General features: G+C 35.4%; 2 protein-coding genes across 2 annotated transcripts; both read left to right on the top strand.

Annotated features, from left to right (window-relative positions):
* The first annotated feature begins 1024 nt into the window (after positions 1 to 1024).
* On the top strand, positions 1025 to 2079 carry LOC108202092 (putative germin-like protein 2-1). Its single transcript, XM_017370470.2, has 2 exons — positions 1025 to 1208; positions 1391 to 2079. Exons 1-2 carry the CDS (start codon positions 1097 to 1099, stop codon positions 1930 to 1932), a joined length of 654 nt encoding a protein of 217 aa, XP_017225959.1. The 5' UTR covers positions 1025 to 1096; the 3' UTR covers positions 1933 to 2079.
* A 7597-nt stretch (positions 2080 to 9676) lies between these two features.
* Positions 9677 to 12318, top strand: LOC135149123 (sesquiterpene synthase 2-like). The gene is made up of 4 exons (XM_064083988.1): positions 9677 to 9752; positions 10984 to 11125; positions 11471 to 11719; positions 11852 to 12318. The coding sequence occupies exons 1-4, from the start codon at positions 9694 to 9696 to the stop codon at positions 12143 to 12145; spliced, it is 744 nt and encodes a 247-aa protein (XP_063940058.1). The 5' UTR covers positions 9677 to 9693; the 3' UTR covers positions 12146 to 12318.
* The last annotated feature ends 8694 nt before the right edge of the window (positions 12319 to 21012 follow it).

Genomic DNA, 21012 nt, shown 5'->3' with positions numbered 1-21012 from the left:
AATAATGTCATTCCTCGAACACATTTACATTGAAAACATAGTAATTTTACATCTTACAGTGTCACAATGGTAGTAATTTTGTATATTTGAAAATATTAATGTCATCAGTCATATTTTGCATAATTAACGAAAGTATAACACCCTTGCCAAGCAGCAGTTTCAGAAAGAGTATATTTCTGAGGTAATTAAGAAGTGCTCGAGTGCCAGGAGAAGTTTAGAGTTTGATTATTTATAGGGGCAAAGGTGAGGTGAAAATCGAACCATAGACAGTAAAAGGTACATAGGTAGCTGGTATCCAATAGAATTTACAACTTCAATAGCGATCAAAAAATCACCATTTATGTCAATATATGTGCTCTGTTATTGTTATTTGACAAGCTCGTCAAATTCAGTTATCGAATGCAAGTAAAAAAAAGTTCCAAATTTCATACTGAGAAATCTGAGAGAGAATATCCAAATAAGTTTACTGGTGATATCTGTGACTAATCCTATTGTGCATGCATCAAAAAAAAAACATAATCTCCCTTATTATAATACGATGGTCACAAAAAGTGTCGTATTATCATGTAGCGGATGTGCCACATAGTTCCAGTCGCCCAATAGAACAGGTCAAGACCATTTCATCGTTTCATCTATTCTTTACATATTGTTTCTGATGAATTCAGCTGGGAATTGTCCATCAAGATAAGGCCATTTTGGCAGTCACTATTGAATCACATTCAGAATAATGAGCTGCATTCTGCACATAGGCTACTACATCTTAGACTCTTATCCTTCTTGACTACAGACACGTTCAGAGTTTTTAATTGAAGGTGGACTAGGTAAAGTAAGTCCAATACTTGGTCTCAATATATGGCAATAACACTGTCAGTGCCAATTCTGCCTAAACAAAAAATAACAAAGAATTTGTCTGCGGCCTGGGCCTGCATGCAATTTTAAACTTCCTGCTTGTATCTTTTCCATTTGTTCGTTATTGACATGGTGGCATATTGTTGGACTCGTTTACTCTATAAAAACTCACCAGTGCTGATACTTAGTTACCACAGCTCAAAACAATCTCTCTTAAGCTTCCAAATATAATTCAGTAGTTCTTAAAATGCCTATAAAGTTTATTTACCTAGGATTGCTGGCCATAATGTCTGCAGCAGCTCTGGCCTCTGACGGCCCTTCTCTACAAGATTTCTGTGTTGCTGATGCCAAGAGTTCCGGTAAGATCATAATAACAATTCATTAATTTTTCTCTATACATTTAAAATAAAATTCAGTTTCCTGCTAACTGTTATTATTAGTCATACAATTTTCATTGCATAATGTACATTAACATCATCATTTATGCTGAATATCTTTGTTAAAAGATGACTAACTGTAACCCAAATTTATGTCATGACAGTTCTAGTGAATGGAAAGGCATGCAAGGATCCCAAGCTTGTTACGGCCAGTGATTTTTCTTTAGCTGGACTTCATCTAGCTGGTAATACCAATAATGCTGTTGGCTCAAGAGTGACTCCAGCATTTGCTGCACATATACCAGGACTCAACACCCTTGGCATTTCAATGGTGCGCCTTGACATAGCACCATCAGGCATAAACCCTCTGCACATCCACCCGCGTGCTACTGAAATCCTCACAGTCATAGAGGGTACCCTTGAAGTTGGATTTATCACCTCGAACCCTGATAATCGCCTTCTTACCAAGATACTAAAAAAGGGAGATGTGTTTGTGTTCCCTGAGGGTCTCATTCATTACCAGAAAAATATTGGAAAGTCTCATGCAGTTGCTATTGGAGCTCTAAACAGCCAGAATCCTGGTGTTATTACAATTGCTAATGCAGTGTTTGGGTCAAACCCTTCGATTCCTAGTAGTATTCTGGCAAAGGCGTTCCAGGTTGATAAAAAGTTGATCCCAGTGATGCGGACACAATTCAAGATTTAAGGGATACATTTACATATTTTCAATCAAGATTCATACTGTACTACTGATTATATTGATTCACTGTTTTTTTTATTGTAATATGATTAACTATTTAATCTATTTGGCCAATGTCATCATAAAAGAGAGTTGCTACTTGCCAGACTTCAATTAGACTAGTCCGAAACACTATTACTCTCCTAACTTAATTCAGGGTGTTATCCAAAACTCCAGAACACAAAATTGTTGGAGTTATAATCTAAACTTATGTGTTTTTATTTGTTTTAGTTTGATTTTTGAATAATTGTTAACGTTGTTTTTACACGTTAGCACAGGAGAATAACTCTCATGCAGTTGAGAGATTGTGGGCGTTAATTTAGTGATTGCAAGAAGTAGCTATAGTAAGTAGCTGGTTTGTAGGAGTAATAAGCATTATCTTAGGTAGCTGCATTTTCTATATATTTGTATTTCAGCATTCAGCTTTATTAGAGGAAGTAATACAACGTTTTGCATTACTGAAATTCTCTCTCAGAATATACAGATTTATATATATCAGTTGTGTTTGTGTGAAACCCAGTGTTAGAAACCACATTTGGTATCAGAGCTCCTAGGTTTAGTGGATGCCAAAGTATATGCCAAAGAAAAATACGATGGATGCACACAAGATCAAGGACAGTTCGTTAGGCCTGAGTTACCCGATGTTGACAAGAAGCAATTACACGGTTTGGTCATTGAAGATGAGAGTACTGATGCAAGCTCACGCAATCTGGGAAGCTGTAGAACCCACGGATCCGAAAGCTGTTGTCGATAACAAGATAGACAAGATGGCGCTGGCGGTGATCTTTCAAGCAGTCCCAGATGACATCTTACTCTCGTTGGCGGACAAGAAATCTGCAAAAGAAGCATGGGAGGCGTTGAAAACAATGTGTTTGGGGGCTGATAGAGTCAAGAAAGCCAAAGTTCAGACGCTCAAAACGGAGTTTGAGAACTTAACAATGAAGGAAACTGATGTGATCGATGATTTCTCGATGAAGTTAAATGGCTTGGTCACCAACATCAAGGCACTAGGAGAAACTATCGAGGAATCATACGTTGTGAAGAAATTCCTTCGGTCAGTACCAACAAAATTTTTGCAGATTACTTCTGCCATCGAACAATTTGGAGATCTTGAAAAGATGACCATTGAAGAGGTAATTGGTTCTCTGAAGGCTCACGAGGAGCGAATGAAAGGTAAACAACCTGAGAACACTGGAGGACAACTCCTCCTGACTGAGGAAGAATGGGTGAGAAGAGAAGGCAATGACGGGCAGCTCTTGCTCACTAAAGAAGAATGGCTGAAACGTTCTAAAACCGGAGGAACAGAGATGTCGCCAAACTCGAAGTTTCGCGGCAACAATGGGAATCAGAGTGGTCGTAGTAGCCGAAGCCGAGTACGGTGCTTTAATTGCAATGTTCTTGGACATTATGCAAGCGAGTGTCGAAAGCCAAAACGTGACAAAGAGGTGAATCCTGAAGCAAACTTGACACAGGTCACAGACGAAGAACCGGCACTACTTTTGGCTGAGTGTCACGATCCGAAAGAAACCAAACTACTGTTGAATGAGGAGTTAGTGAATCCCAAGCTGAAGCAAATGGAGAAACAAACTGATTCAAATATATGGTATCTAGACAATGGTGCTAGTAACCATATGACTGGCCAACGTACAAAATTCAGAGAACTCGATGAAGGCGTGACTGGGTTGGTGAGGTTTGGTGATGGGTCTACTGTGGAGATCAAAGGCAAAGGGTCGGTGATGTTCAAATGCAAGAATGGCGAAGAAATTGTTTTCCACGAGGTATATTATATTCCCACACTCTGTAATAATATCATAAGTCTCGGGCAATTATCAGAAAATGGGAATAAGGTTGTACTGAATGGAAATCACTTGTGGGTATACGATGGAGATGGCAGATTAATGATGAAAGTGCAAAGATCAGCTAATAGGCTGTACAAAATTTTGCTCGAAACTAGCAAGCCTGCGTGTCTACTATCGAAACAGGAGGAAAATGCTTGGTTGTGGCATTCAAGGCTTGGCCACGTAAATTTTCAATCAATGGTGTTGTTGTCAAAGGACGAGATGGCGTATGGGCTACCCGAGTTTGTTCAACCTAAAGACTTGTGCACTGGATGCTTGATGTCCAAACAGACTCGTAAACCATTTCCAGGGCAGGCAAACTTTCAAGCAAAACAGGTGCTCGAATTGGTGCATGGAGATTTATGCGGACCGATCTCTCCAACAACAATGGCTGGTAATAAATATTTTCTGTTGCTAGTAGATGATTTTAGTCGTGTTATGTGGATTTACATGCTTGGCAGCAAAGATGAAGCTTTGGGAGCCTTTCAGAAGTTCAGGGCTCAAGTCGAGAGAGAGAAAGATAAAAAAATTAAAGTGCTCAGGACAGACCGAGGAGGAGAATTCATGTCAAACCAGTTCAAATCATACTGCGAGGAGAACGGTATTATCAGACATTTTACAGCCCCATACTCTCCTCAACAAAACGGGGTTGTTGAACGGAGAAACCGTACAGTGGTAGCTATGGCCCGAAGTTTGTTAAAAGAAAAGAAAATACCAGGAGTTATGTGGGGAGAATCAGCCCGCCATGCTGTGTACATCTTGAACAGGCTCCCCACACGTGCCTTATCCGGGAAGACGCCTTATGAAACTTGGACCGGGAATAAGCCTGACTTGAGTCATTTGAGAATTTTTGGAAGCCTGGCACATATGAAGATCCCGAGTGTTAATGTCAGAAAACTGGATGATCGCAGCAAAAGAGTTGTTTATTTGGGGCGTGAACCAGGTACAAAGGCATGTCGACTTTATGACCCGGAAGCAAAGAAAATTTGGGTGAGCAGAGATGTTGTCATAGAAGAAGGGAAAACATGGGACTGGGAAAACGAAAGTGAAGAAACGATTGCAACAGCACCTCAAGGCAGTTTCGTGGTACAAGAAATTCCTGCGAGTGAAATTGTTGGAAGTCAAAATTCTGGAGGACAGAGCATACCAGAGGGGAACTCTGATTTCTCAGCTACAAGTGATCGTGAAAATTCAGTTGCGAGTAATCCTGAAAGCTCAGCTGCAAGTGATCGTGAAAGCTCAGCTGCAAGTGATCATGAAAATTCAGTTTCACAACATGAAACATTCTCTGACGAAGATAGCATTGAAACGACACAGTCTGATAGCAGTGAGCAGCCCAGAAAATTCAGAATGTTGAATGAAGTCTACAATGAGTCAGAACCGGTAGAATTGGATGAAGCTGAACTTATGTTACTAGGAGTCGAGGAGCCAAACAACTTTGATCAAGCAGCAGTAGACAGAGCGTGGCAGAAAGCAATGGAGGTAGAAATAAATGCGATTGAAAGAAATAAAACTTGGAAATTGGTGGAACTACCAACTGGTCACAAGGCAATCGGCGTAAAGTGGGTATACAAGTTAAAAAGAGATGCTAATGGAGATGTGGTCAAGCACAAAGCGAGACTCGTGGCCAAGGGTTACGTACAAAAGAAAGGGGTCGATTTCGAGGAAGTATATGCCCCAGTCACTCGGTTAGAAACAGTAAAATTATTGCTCGCCTTAGCTGCCAAAAACCAATGGGAAGTCCATCACATGGATGTAAAATCCGCGTTTCTCAATGGGGAGTTGCAGGAGATTGTTTATGTAACTCAACCGGATGGTTTTATTCAGGAAGGAAAGGAACACATGGTTTATCGACTCATCAAAGCCTTATACGGATTGCGACAAGCACCACGGGCGTGGTATGCCAAGTTAAATGAATATTTAGAAGAGCTGGGATTTGTTAAATGTCCTTATGAATATGCAGTCTATACAAAACGTGAAGGAAATGAGGTGTTGATTGTAGGTGTTTATGTGGATGACTTGTTAATCACAGGCACTAGCATTGACATTATAAGCAAATTCAAGAAACAGATGAAGGAGAAGTTTGAGATGAGTGATCTCGGGAAATTGGCGTATTATCTGGGCATTGAGGTAGATCAACAAATTGGCTTCACAAAGTTAAAGCAAGCAGCCTACGCAAAGAAGTTGCTCGAGAAGGCAGGACTTAGTAGTTGCAATGCTGTTAAGTATCCAATGGAAGCAAATATTCCATTGAGCAAAGATGAGGAAGGAAAGGCGATAAATCCTACGATTTTCAGAAGTCTGATTGGAGGTCTTAGGTATTTGGTTCATACTAGACCTGATATAGCTTACAGTGTTGGTGTTGTCAGCAGATATATGGAACGTCCAACAACTCTGCACATGAACGCTGTCAAACGGATTTTAAGGTACGTGAAAGGGACTGTTAATTATGGGCTGATTTATGAACAGGGAACTGGAAACTATTTGCTCTCAGGGTATTCAGACAGCGATTTGGCGGGTTGTGTTGAGGATCGGAAAAGCACCGGAGGAATGGTCTTCTACCTGAATGATAGCTTAATTACCTGGGTGTCTCAAAAACAAAGATGTGTAGCCTTGAGTTCATGCGAAGCTGAGTTTATGGCCGCCAATGCAGCTGCGTGTCAAGGAGTGTGGTTAAGTAAACTGCTCAGTCAGATCACAGGGAAAAGGCTTGATCCAGTGGTGATATATATAGACAATAAGTCAGCCATCGACTTAACCAAGAATCCGGTTTTCCACGGGAGGAGTAAGCACATCGACATACGTTTTCATTTCATTCGAGGCTGTGTGGAGCGTGGAGAAATTCAGATTAAGTTCATCAACTCAGGAGAACAACGAGCAGATATACTAACTAAGGCCATGACTGTTGTGAAGTTCGAAAGAATGAGGGAATTGTTGGGAATAAAGAATCTGCAGACTGAAGTTTAGATTACAGGGGTGAATGTTGGAGTTATAATCTAAACTTATGTGTTTTTATTTGTTTTAGTTTGATTTTTGAATAATTGTTAACGTTGTTTTTACACGTTAGCACAGGAGAATAACTCTCATGCAGTTGAGAGATTGTGGGCGTTAATTTAGTGATTGCAAGAAGTAGCTATAGTAAGTAGCTGGTTTGTAGGAGTAATAAGCATTATCTTAGGTAGCTGCATTTTCTATATATTTGTATTTCAGCATTCAGCTTTATTAGAGGAAGTAATACAACGTTTTGCATTACTGAAATTCTCTCTCAGAATATACAGATTTATATATATCAGTTGTGTTTGTGTGAAACCCAGTGTTAGAAACCACAAAAATCAGATAATTAAATCCTTTAAATGAAAAGAACTTGCAGAATCTTGGTTCAGACATTAATTTCTAGTCAACTGTATTCTCATAATCTTATTTCTATAAAGTGCAGACCAGTATACAAGTCTATCAGCCTGTAATACACATTACACACACGGTATCGAACTTATTATCACAACTCTTAAATTCCATGAATCATATTTTACATAATTAAGAAAATCACAAGCCACTTGCCAAGTTGCTGCTTCAGAAAGACTATAATTAGGTAAGATAGACTTCCTGGTGAGTATCGATATTTTTTAGGCAATCAAGAAGTGCCTGAGTATTGATATACTTGAAGATACTTTAAGATGTAATTTTTAGTTTTTTAAAATAATGAAAGAGTGACTTATAATCTTTGGTAAAAAATTAGTCAATATGACCAATAAAAATGGAAATGGAAATGTGACAACTAAAAAGGGACGGAGGGAGTATTACAGATGTAATTAGCTGGAAATCATCCACCCAGATAATGTCATTTTTGCGGTCACTATCAAATCATAATCAGAATAATGAGCTGCATTCTGCATACATAAGCTACTACTTCAAACACTCTAATCATTCTTGACCATATATAGACACGTTCGGAGTTTAGACTGAACGTGGACTAAGTGAAGTAAGTCCAATACTTGGTCTCCATGTACTATGACATTAACACTGCTAGTGCCAGTTTTGACCGAATAAAAAAACATCACAGATTTTGTCTGCAGCCGGCATGTAATTAATTAGAACTTCCTGGTCGTACCTTTTCCGTTTGTTTGTGTCGAAATGGTTGCATATTGTTGGACTCTTTTACTCTACATAAACAAACACACGAAGTTCGAACACTTGGTTCTCACAGCTCAAGGAACCTCGCTTAAGCTTCCTAATAAAATGCAATAGTATTACAAAAAAGCCCTATACAACCTCGAAAAGAAATAAAAATGCAATAATATACAACCACTATCATAATAATATTCAAAAACCAACAAAACAAGTGAAAAACACACGACCAACATCAAGAAAAGACGTAACTTTTAAAAAGACGAAGATAATTTAATTACAAATAAATTAAGGGAATGATGTTATCAATTTTAAAATAAAATCCATAAAAATTTAGTACATTTAATCCAAATTTAGTATACGTAGATTTAAAAATAAAAAAAATCAGAAAATTTAAATCTTTTCCAAACATAGACGATCGTGTAATACCTTTGAAAAATTCAGTAATCTAAACAATCGAATTTCAGATTAAAGTTAGAAAGAGTTATGTAATGGTTCGTGTTTATATTGAAATAGAACACGTACGTTAAATTTAAAAAAAGTCATATAAAAGTTCTTGTTAAAAAAAGATATTCAAAACTGTATATTTATAATTTTATTTATAACATCATTATAATTTTTTTAATGAAATATTATATGATAATATATTGTTATAAGAGTTTTTAATATTTGAAACTGCTTAACAATGTAAGACTAATAGATAGACTTCACATTTGTAGACGATTTGTAGACTAATAGATAGACTTGTAGTACCAAAAGGAGAGTACCAAACCAAAAAATATAACTAAAATTTTGGATTACAAATTATACCTATGTTGGTTTATTATAGTATTGTATAGATGAACATAGAGATAATCTGTTTAGCTTCCGAATATACTCTTTTAAGCAACTTTGATTTTAGTCTTCAAATGATGTCCGAAATTAGAAGTTAAAATATTTCTGAAGTCTAAATATTCTTGATAGGCTTATTAAGCTAAATAATTTTAATGTGCAATTTAAAATCACTAAAGTATTTAATGATCAACGGTATATAGATGAGCTCTCTCACTCTTTTTTTTTTTTTTTTTGATCTTTTTAAGTCATACACATAGGAGTGAGCATTTATTTTGATTAACCGAATACCGAAACAAATTAATTCAAATTTTGTTCATTTATGATTTTTATAAATTTCAATATTATGGTATTTTCAATATATTTTAATTGAAATAACCGAATAAATCAACTATATTTAAAACATAAAACTATTATCAATATTTATATTGATGGCTGTAGAGATTTCAAGGTCCGTAGCCGTCATGGTTATGCTATCTTTTTATGTGAGTGTATCAGTGTATGGTCTTTAAGAGAGAAAGAGTAGAAAAAAGAGAAAAGAGAGAAAGAGTTGATGAAAAAAGTACTAATCTATACACTAATTTGAAATTTGAAAATTGAATAAATGTCCTTGCAATCGCGGCGGGAGTGAAAGCTTCGCGGAGAAGCCTTGTCTTTTTTACTATCTTTTGTAGCTTCGGTTATACAATCTGTGTTACCTGCTGTTGGCAGCAAAAATTGGAGGCCTACGTGCTTCAGCGACGTGTCAACAGCGGAGTGTATCAGGTGGAATGACAGCAGCTGTAATTAAAAGCATGTTGAAGGGTGATAGATAAGCTGCCTAAATATACTATGCAGAAGAGGCAAGAGTATTTATTATATACATAGACATAGATACATAGATATAAGAAGATATTGTGGGTGTATGGCGACTTTGACATCCATTGTTGACGACATGTACGATGTCTATGGAACACCTGAAGAACTGCAACAATTCAGTGATGCAATCGAAGAGTAAGAGCCCGTCTGGGTGAGCTTATGACTTAACGTGACTTATTTGATAAATTGGGAGTTTAAAATGTTTGTTTGGGTAAATTTGACTTACTAATGACTTATGGGTCAGTAAAAGTATATTAATAAAAATAAAAGTGATTTATGGACAATTTATGGCTTAGAGTTAATTTTATCAAAAAAAAAAAGTTTAAAAAATTAAGTCACGGAAAAAAGAACCTCAACTTCTAGCTTTTAGTCGGATTCTAACTTATTCCTGACTTTAAGCCGACTTCTAAGCAGAGGCGGATGTTACATGCAACGGGCCCAGCTCCAGCTGGGTGAAAGTTCATAGCTTTTAAGGGAATTTTTTTTTTCCAGCTGGGTAAAAGATCTGAGGGTAAAAATTAAGGCTTAATGACCTTTTAGCCCTTGAAATTTGGGTGGAAGTTCCGATACGGCTTTGAAGTTTAAAAAACGTACCTTTCGACCCTCAAAGTATCTTTGTCGTACCTTTTATCCCTTATGGCGTATACCGGTATATAACGGGGTGGACAAAGTTGACATTTCACACGTGAGGGTTAAAGGGAGCATTAAATATTAAGGGTTAAAAGAAACATCTAATGTATTTTAATGTATTCTTTAGGGGTTAAGAGGTACGAGATGTAAACTTTAAGGGTTAAAAGGTATGCCCAAACTTTACCCCGAATATGAATTGTCAAGTTTATCCCCCGATTTATACCGGTATTTTTAAAAGGGTTAAAAGGTATGACAAAGATACTTTGAGGGTCGAAAGGTACGTTTTTAAACTTCGAAGACGCATCGGAACTTCCACCCATACTTTGAGGGCTAAAAGGTCATTAAGCCAAAAATTGAACAACTAATATTGAAAATATTTACTGTATGTTTGTCTAGAATAATATTATGGAGATCGCAGAACACACAGTTTAGCTGAGATATGATGTTCTTGTGTTCTTGTAATTTATGAGTCTGTATATAAAAATATTTCTGCTGGGTGAATTTTTTTGGGTAGATCCGCTGCTTCTAACTTATTACACACACAAACATTTTCCAGTTTAAAGTTAGAAACAGTTTTAATTAAGCCCCAGCTTTTAGTTGCACTCAAAAAAAAAAAGCTCCAGCTTTATGTTGATACAAACAGCCTCTAAGTACAATTTGAGTCACTTAACAAAAAAAAGAAAGGAAAGTCTTCCGTAACAGAGTACTCTTCTAATTACAACTCTCTATTTTATAGGTGGGATATCAGTAGCTTAGACAAACTTCCTGATTACATGAGAGTTTGTTATCAAGCTTTACTGGATGTTTTTTCTAAAGCCGAAGAAGAGATGGTAAAGGAGGGAGGACTGACATACGGCTTCGATCATGCAAAAAACGCTGTGAGTCTCTTAAGCGAATGAGGAACGGACCTTAATTAACATTGTCTCTTTAATATTAGTATTTCTATTTATTTATTTTAATACGTGGTGCCTGTTTGGCAAACGGTATTCATGGTTTTTTCGATAAGAAGCCGACTTCTACTTTTCCTGATCTCTTTGTGTAAAAAGCGAGAAGCATAAAAAGCTGCTAGCTTTTGTTTCAGGACTTCTACTTTTTTTCCCAAACAGTTTAATCACTTATGAGTCTTAATTTACTTCTCACTTCTAGTCCACTTCTTTACTTTAAAAAAGAAGCACTCTTTTAAGTTTACCCAAATGGCCCCTTAATATATAATCCGTTTGCAGTTTAAGAGGACAGTAAGACATTATCATCAGGAAGCTAAATGGTGTCATGTCGGCTACTTTCCAAAGTTTGAAGAGTACATGGGCGTTGCATGTTTATCTGCTGGCATGGCAATGTTGTCAATCACAAGCTTCGTGCTTATGGGTAATGTGGCAACTAAAGAAGCATTTGAATGGACGTCGAAAGATCCCTTGAATCTTAGAGCTGTAGCTGAAATTGGCCGACTCGGTAACGACATCGTGGGACATGAGGTTAGATACAATATATTTTGAAGTTAGGGTACTAGGGTTTACGCTCTGTAGAAAACAACAAAATTGCTTCAACATCCTTGTTTCCAGTATACATCTTAGTTCATAACATATTTTTGACGTCAATAATTGCAGAATGAGAGGAAGAGAGCGCATGTACCATCAGCTGTTGAGTGCTTCATGCAACAGTATGGTGTTCCAAAAGAAATCGCTTATGAATCACTGCAGAATCGCCTCACAAATGCGTGGAAGGATATGAATCAGGAATGCCTCAATCCAACAGCAGTTCCAAGGCGGTTGCTAACAAACGTTTACAATTTTTCATGTGCGACAAATCTTCTTTACGAGGATTATGATGGATACACTATATCTTCAACTCGGACGAAAGAGAGGATAACCTCGATATTGATTGATCCTATTCTGGTGTGATCATTAATCACTGCCCCCATTAGCTTTTTATTAATGTAAGATAAGGAGATTTATTTGAATTTTAGTATCGGTTGTTTGTGCCCTACTCTATATATTTTTGTTGCTCAACTGCTCAACTAACCTAGCTCATATATATGAGGGGGCAGTGATGCTGGAACTTTCTTTGTGTTTAAAGTCTTTTATTTTCCAATTCTAACACAACTCGATGAACGGATGATACATATGAGACTAACGCCACAAGATGAAGCTTTTTTAATGTAAATGAGAGTAATTTACACTTTTGCCTGTGTACTTTTGCCTGTATATACACAGGCAAAAGCATAGTTCTTTTAACACTTTTGCATTGTTCTTTTGAAACTTTTCTTTCTTATATAAAAATTTAGATAGTAAATATTTATTCAGAAAAAAAAGGATACAGAATAATTTATTAGACTATATTTTATGAGAGCATTAGAATGTGTATCGAGCCCCCGTCCCACAATGTAAACAAAAGAGGGGGACGGATGAGTAATTATTATCGTCTGGATGATGTTATTCTAAGATCCTTAATTAATTAATATTCTTCATCTTCATTTTTCTTGATTTTGAGGTGTTGATCATAATTGTTAATAAAATGAATGTGTTTTTTATTAACTAAGATTGTGTTCATTTGGATGGAATGGTATGTGGAGAGAATGAAATGAAAAATTATATAAAAGTTTTATGGAGAAAGAAGAAAGTAAAAAACTAAAAATAATGTAAGGGTTTACAACCTCTACTGGTTAGTGCTGGAGTGCAATTCCTGTCAACAGGCTCCATTCTTTAGTAGTTATGTTTGTGACTAGCTAGTCCTTTAATTTGTTCATTTACATGCACGCACAAAAAGACTAACCTCCGGCACTTTCGTATGATCATCATATATGTATGAAGGGGAGATGAGAGCTGTAATCAATCCTTTGGTGTTCATCCCTTACAATTGGGATGATTGGTTATAAGCAGGATCACCATCCATTTCTGCTATGGCTCTCTGGCACCACTTGCTCAGCCAAATTAACAACAGACGACTATCTGTTAACAACGTTACAGTATACAAGTATCATACATAGATAGAAATCCGCAACGGCCACCTCATAATCTATTTCCCATATGTGCTCATAAATATGTGTAAATCATGTGTTGGGATATATTGATTCAGAATTGTAGCCGAACTCCCAAAGAATCAATTGTATTTTTATGTTTTAATGTCTCTTTAATTAGAGAAGATCATTTGTTACTCCATAAACTTATTACGTGGCACTAATCGTGCATTGTCATTTGTATGAGCTCTATATAAAGAGCTTTTTGATTAATAAAATTATAAGCTTCCATCAAATATATTATTTCTCTCCCTATTGTACCAAAATCATCAGCATGGTATTAGAGCTTTAATATTCTAATTAAGGGATCTGTCAATGTGAGTTTATAGTCATGACTTCCGCCATGAGAAGTTCAAGTTGGTGGAGGATTGAATCTGAGAGGGAGATGCAACCTCTTGGATACAATCAACACTAAATCAAATAAGGGATTTTGAAGATGGGTCAACCAAACCTCCCGAGAAAGAACATGAAGGGGGTCAAGAGGATCCAATAACAAGAGGCACCAAGATTGAGTGTGCATGGCGCACGTGGCCATGAAAGAATGTTTTTTTTTTTTTAAATTTGTAGGTGTTTCACCATGGGGAGAAGTGTTATTTAATATATATAAAAGGTTGATATAAAAAATTTGGTGAGAAGTGCCCCAAGAAAAATATTTTTAGAGAGAAGTGCCCCAATAAATTTGAAGTTGATGAGAAGTGCACCATGTTTATGGAGAAGAGTGCTACACGTTTCCGGAGAGAAGTGTACCATGTTTGTAAAGGGAAGTGCTTCGCGGTTGTAGAGAGAACTGCTCCACGCATGCTTGGTGATGATGAGAAGTACATCATCATTTTCAAATTATGAATAAATTTTACAATGTCGAATCAAAACGGAGTGTTGGAAGATTTGATTTAAAATTGTAACTAAAGAATCAATTATGGCTTAATGACCTTTTAGTCCTTGAAGTTTGGGTGGAAGTTCTGATGCGGCCTCGAAGTTTAAAAACGTACATTTCGACCTTCAAAGTATCTTTGTCGTACTTTTTAGCCCTTTTAGCCCTAACGTGGATCTGGATCCGGTTTATATGTTTGCTATATATAAGCCTTACCCAACAAATGGCTTCAGAATTGTTGGATTAGAAAATAAACGGTCTTGCTTTTAAAGGAGCCACACAAAAAAAGCGCAGCCCGGTCGTCACTTGGGCCGCACTTTTTTCTGCGGCTCGTGCAGAGCTCTCTGTTACAAGCAACATTACTGAGGTCTCCTATGCACTGAAACAGCCCAGAAATGGCTGATATGCCTTGCCCAGAAGTGGTCTTGTAGAATTTAGCCATAGTTGACTGTGAAATCTAAGTTGTAAATAGGGTTTTGAGATTTTGTGAATAAACCCCATTGGGTCCTCAAATTTGTGATTTGCACAACTTTTGTAAATGAAATCTGCGACGTCTTCTGACAAAGAAGCCTTAAGAAGTATGAAGAAGACAAGAAAAAAAATTAAATTCTGAGACTTTACGAAGTCCATTTGATAAAAAAGATTATGGTGGTTGTCAGTTCTTTTTCTCAAATCATGACTAGTTCTCAAGAAAATATTAGAGAATGTTGTCTGCATTTACTCAGCACAATCGGCGGAAAAAAAGTGCGGCCCAAGTGATAGGCTACGTTTTTTTGTTTGCGGCTCCTTTAAAATCACGGTGTTTATTCTCTAATCCAACGGTTCTGAAGCCATTTTTGTTGGATAAGACTTAAGTAGCAAACTTTTGCACCGGATCCGGACCCTATGAACATATAAGTTCTTGGACTTCATAATTAGAATACAAATATAAATTATAATCTGTACAGTTATATCCTTGATATTTAGTTTTGCTATTTTAAATAATTTTTGGTAGTTGTAGATGATCAAGATATTTTTTTGCTCAATGTATGCATGTTATTGTTATAGGAAAATGTAGAGAATCTGCTGAAAGATGGAACAATTGACGAAGCTGATGAAGTTGTTTATGGTGGGAAGGATCACAGTCGCACATTTTTAGTGGGGAGGCTTATTCAGAAAAAGGAACCAAAGAAAAAAAAATGCACGTCCTTTGCCTACCATTCCAGAGAAGTATGTGGCTAGTTTAACTGAACAGATTCGAGATCAAATTACAAGGAGATGGAAGAACAAGTGCAGAAGAAGGTTGAAGATAATGTCAAGCTCATGATGTCCAAGCTGGCAGAAAAGAATCCAGGCCTTAATCTCGATATCGAGCTAACCAGTGCAGCTGAGCCAACAGTTGAGCCATCACAGGCCAACAATGGCAGTAATTAACAGCCCTTGATTGATATTTTCCGTATTCTGAACTAAACATGTCCTTGATTAACTTTTATTTAGGTTTTATATTATGATGAATTTGTATTTTGGAGAAGTTAGAGGATCTGGTTGTATTTTGGAAGATGTGATGTATTTTGGAGTTGGGGAATTGTCAGTACTGTTTGAGAATTTGGTTGTTTGTTTGCTTGGAAACTTGATATTGTTATTTATAAAGGGATGATCTAATTTTCAAACAAAAGCTTGCAAATTTTTTATTTGAACCTGTTGCCATAGCTTAGAAAAATGTTGCTAAGAAAATTAATTTACAGTGTTGCTATAACATTAAAAGTTTTGGCATAACCATATAATTTTATTTTAGTTATACTTTATGGTAACATAAAAAGTGGTGTTGCTATTTAAAAGAGGTGTTGCCATAACCTTTAAAGCAACAGTATAATACATGTTGCTGTTAACCAAATAGATGTTGCCATACAACTCTATGGCAACGTTATTTACTATGTTACCAAAAAATGGACAAAGTGCTAGCAAAACCTCTATGGCCACATGGATTTTCGCAACATCTTCGAAATTGGAAAAAATGTTGCCTTAAACACAATAGCAACATAAATGATGGTTTTAGCAACGAAAATTCGGTGTTAGGACAGACCATATATGGTGTATATATCAAAATTTTCACTCCTTCCTCTCTTCCGTTCTTAACATCCATTTTGAAAACAAATTCCCCCTCTCCACCTAACCATTTTCTTTTCGAATCTTAACACAAAAAATCTGAAATCACTCATTTTTCTATATGAACTTTCATCCTGCCTCCATAATTTCCTTTTAAATTTGTTTATTGCACTCCACTCCTCTACAACCAAACACAATATAAGGTTCTTACAAAATAACAACATATAATTAGCAAAATGCTTTTTTTTTTTCTGCATATATAACAGTGGTTGCACAGAAGAGTTTGTCTTCTCTCAAGGATCAAATCTAGACGGCTGCAAGAAAGTAATTACCTTGAATTGGTATCTATGGCCATGGAACCTGAAACTCAGCCATCATCTGTACAAGATCAAGGTTAGAGAATTTGAACATCATTAAGGAAAATCTTATCACAGTACTATTTGTCAGTGCAGAGATGTAAATGGACTGTGCTTATATATCTTATAATTGTCAAATGTGTACGAATTACTCGAGGTCAAAAATAGCAACACAATAACATAAATGATGGTTTTAGCAACGAAAATTCGGTGTTAGGACAGACCATATATGGTGTATATATCAAAATTTTCACTCCTTCCTCTCTTCCGTTCTTAACATCCATTTTGAAAACAAATTCCCCCCTCTCCACCTAACCATTTTCTTTTTGAATCTTAACACAAAAAATCTGAAATCACTCATTTTTCTATAAGAACTTTCATCCTGCCTCCATAATTTCCTTTTAAATTTGTTTATTGCACTCCACTCCTCTACAACCAAACACAATATAAGGTTCTTACAAAATAACAACATATAATTAGCAAAATGCTTTTTTTTTCTGCATATATAACAGTGGTTGCACAAAAGAGTTTGTCTTCTCTCAAGGATCAAATCTAGACGGCTGCAAGAAAGTAATTACCTTGAATTGGTATCTATGGCCATGGAACCTGAAACTCAGCCATCATCTGTACAAGATCAAGGTTAGAGAATTTGAACATCATTAAGGAAAATCTTATCATAGTACTATTTGTCAGTGCAGAGATGTAAATGGACTGTGCTTATATATCTTATAATTGTCAAATGTGTACGAATTACTCGAGGTCAAAAATGTATTTGTAGCACTTGTAAAGCACCACTATTGTTTCTAGCCACACCAGTTGATGAATGAACTTCTATTATCATTGCCCTTAGAAAGTTAATTATGAGAATTTTGTTTAGTTGAACCTTTATCCCTTCATCAGAATACCTTGTCATGTTGTCTAAACAAATTCAATCTCGAGATTCTGCTCCTATATACATTGTCAAAATATCATATTATTTTATACATGGATACTCTAAATCATGACATTCATGTCAATATATATATAAGAAAATTACTAAATAAGTAATATGTGTCCAAATGCACGCTCAAATGCATTTATATATAAATATATTCATAAATTAATATCATATAATTGTGAAGGATAAGGTGAATTAATTGTTATTTATTTATTTATTATTTACTTAACCTATTTATTCACTTATTCATTAATATCTATTCAATTCGTTTATTATTTCTTTGAGTAGAAAATCAATTTAATAATGAAAAGCCATACGGCATCTACAAAAATAGTCGCGTCGAACAAACATAAAACATAAACAATCGTCGATTAATCCATTATTCATGAAATCACACGATTTGTTGAAGATGAGATATTTACAAGCATCCTCTTCTCCACATAAGGTTGGAGTTAATCATGTTTGAGCTATCGATCATAATTGCAATCTCTTAACACACCACAAGAAAAACCGGGTATTTTTTACCGTCTTATTTTTGACCGAATGCAGTCACATTTAAGGTCAAACTCGCATGGCACCAACTCAAGGCTAAAATTGACCGATTAATTTTGACAGCTCACATATTTGACCGAAAACGGTCAAATTAGTTTTCTGTCAAATTTATCCGATCAATTTTAAAATGACGGGCCCGCAAAAAATGGAGGGAAATTTCCCGCCAAAGCTTGATTCAATGACATCATCAAAATTGACCGGTCGCGGTCAAATTTGTTTGCGGTCAAAATTCTTTTCTAGGCTAGAATTCTCTCGCACAAAGTTTGAATAAATAAATAAATATATGTTTAATTGGAGTCGGTCAAAAATTTACTTATTTTGACCAGGGTTGGTCAATTTTACCCTTCCCAGATTGAATACCTACTGGCCATTCACGCGGCTTTCCCTTTCTCTCTTCTATTCTACCTTTTCCACCATTTCTCTTCTTTCATGTCATCATATATATATATATATATATATATGTGTGTGTGTGTGTGTGTTTGTTTGTGTGTGTGGGGGGGGGGGACCTGTTCTACAACCACAGTTGGGTTGGTTGGATAAGCCAACATATCCAACTATGGTTGTAGAACTTTTTCCTATATATATATATATAGAGTCCTACTCCAATAGAAACCAAATTAGCCTAAAAACTAAAAACCAGTTTTTGGACAGTTTTTTATCACTATTTTTAACTACAGAAATCACTAATTTGTACATAACATATCACTAATTTATATATAGCATATCTCGCGAATATAAATATGTATATGTACATATATGCAACGTATATGACCATCATCTTCACCCAAATCGTAATAATGGACCTCTTACCACCATTACCAGACGTTTCTATGACTTGCCACCATTGTCTATCATCACCAATAGTCACATACACTTTCCATCATAACTTACAAAACTAACGACTACTTCCCATCATCATACAACTTCTCTTGCGGCTTCCTGCCGCCAAAAACCATCCTACGGATGAAATTGATCATCTATAATCGATTATCAATAGTTTAGATAAGTAGATTTTCTCAATTTTGATAATAAAAATCGCTGTTTACATACTATATAAAAACAGTGGTTAGGGCAGTATAAATTAGTGATACCCATAGTTATAAATAGTGGTAGGGAAACTGGTTTCTAGTTTTTATTTTAAGAGTGGTTTCTATTTGATCATGAGCCTATATAGAGTCCTACTCCAATAGAAACCAAATTAGCCTAAAAACTAAAAACCAGTTTTTGGACAGTTTTTTATCACTATTTTTAACTACAGAAATCACTAATTTGTACATAACATATCACTAATTTATATATAGCATATCTCGCGAATATAAATATGTATATGTACATATATGCAACGTATATGACCATCATCTTCACCCAAATCGTAATAATGGACCTCTTACCACCATTACCAGACGTTTCTATGACTTGCCACCATTGTCTATCATCACCAATAGTCACATACACTTTCCATCATAACTTACAAAACTAACGACTACTTCCCATCATCATACAACTTCTCTTGCGGCTTCCTGCCGCCAAAAACCATCCTACGGATGAAATTGATCATCTATAATCGATTATCAATAGTTTAGATAAGTAGATTTTCTCAATTTTGATAATAAAAATCGCTGTTTACATACTATATAAAAACAGTGGTTAGGGCAGTATAAATTAGTGATACCCATAGTTATAAATAGTGGTAGGGAAACTGGTTTCTAGTTTTTATTTTAAGAGTGGTTTCTATTTGATCATGAGCCTATATATATATATATATATATATATATATATATAAAATATTCTTCTCATCAAATCATTGAGATCATCAAGTAAGTATCACATTCTAGTACTTAAATTTTACTAGTTTTTTTTTCCTTTAAATAATATAAATTCAATACCTAATTATGATAATTATATAGGTTAAATTGTGTTTTCTAAATTTGTTAAATTAGTGTAGCGTGTTGTTTGTGAAATTGGTATAAATGTTTGATGTTACTCATGTATGATGAAATCACTATAGATGTGTGTATTAGTACACATTTTAGGTATGAGTTAATTAGAATTTTGTGATTTTATTTTATTTGCATTTATATTGAATTGTGTGTATATTTTGATGATAACATCCGATCGTAGTTGGGTTGGTCGTAGTCGATACAATGAGTTGATATATATAACGGAAGAATACAAGAGTGGTGTGGATAGTTTTTTTAAATTTGCTTGTGATAATCTTGAAGATGAACCTTATGAGATGTCCATGTCAAAAGTGTAAAAATAGGTATTTCAAAGATCCTATAGTGATGTGAAAGTTGATTTGTATCTTCATGGGATTATGCGATGGTATACCAAATGAGATTTACACGGGGAGAAGGATATCGTGTTACACAATTATAATAACAAAGAGTCGAGAAGTAAATGAAAGTTTGACAACTAAAGAAACAAATAAAGCAAATGAAGATGCTTTCCACAATGAGATATTAAATTCTTCGTCATCAAATGTGGAAAGAGTGATTATTGGTGATCCCACAATTTATTTATTGATTTGACAATGTTTGAAAGCAATCATTTGGATGACTATGAAGAAGAACAAATTGCAATTGACAATGAAGATCAAAATGAAGATATGGATGATGATGACCAAAGTGATGATGATGATTTAGTTTAATTTATTATTGGTTTAATCAAATTTGTATTTAATACTCATTGTGATAATTTGTACTAAATTAACCAAATTTATATTATGCCCTTAATATTTTTTTTAAGTATTTAAAATTAAATTGATTTAATTACTATGTTTTGTTGCTCTATTTTATTTGATTGCTCTGTTTTACTCCAGTAGCTACTGCCAAGAAATCCATAATGTTCGCCTTTTTTTTACGGAGCCCGGTCAATTTTAATGTTTGACCGAAAACAGTTATATTTACCAAATATATAAATACAACTAAAGTTCCCCTTTTTTCCCGTTT

Source organism: Daucus carota, chromosome 9, assembly GCF_001625215.2.
Source record: "Daucus carota subsp. sativus chromosome 9, DH1 v3.0, whole genome shotgun sequence".
Classification (NCBI taxonomy): Eukaryota; Viridiplantae; Streptophyta; class Magnoliopsida; order Apiales; family Apiaceae; genus Daucus; species Daucus carota.
This window is presented reverse-complemented; position numbering and strand designations above follow the sequence as displayed.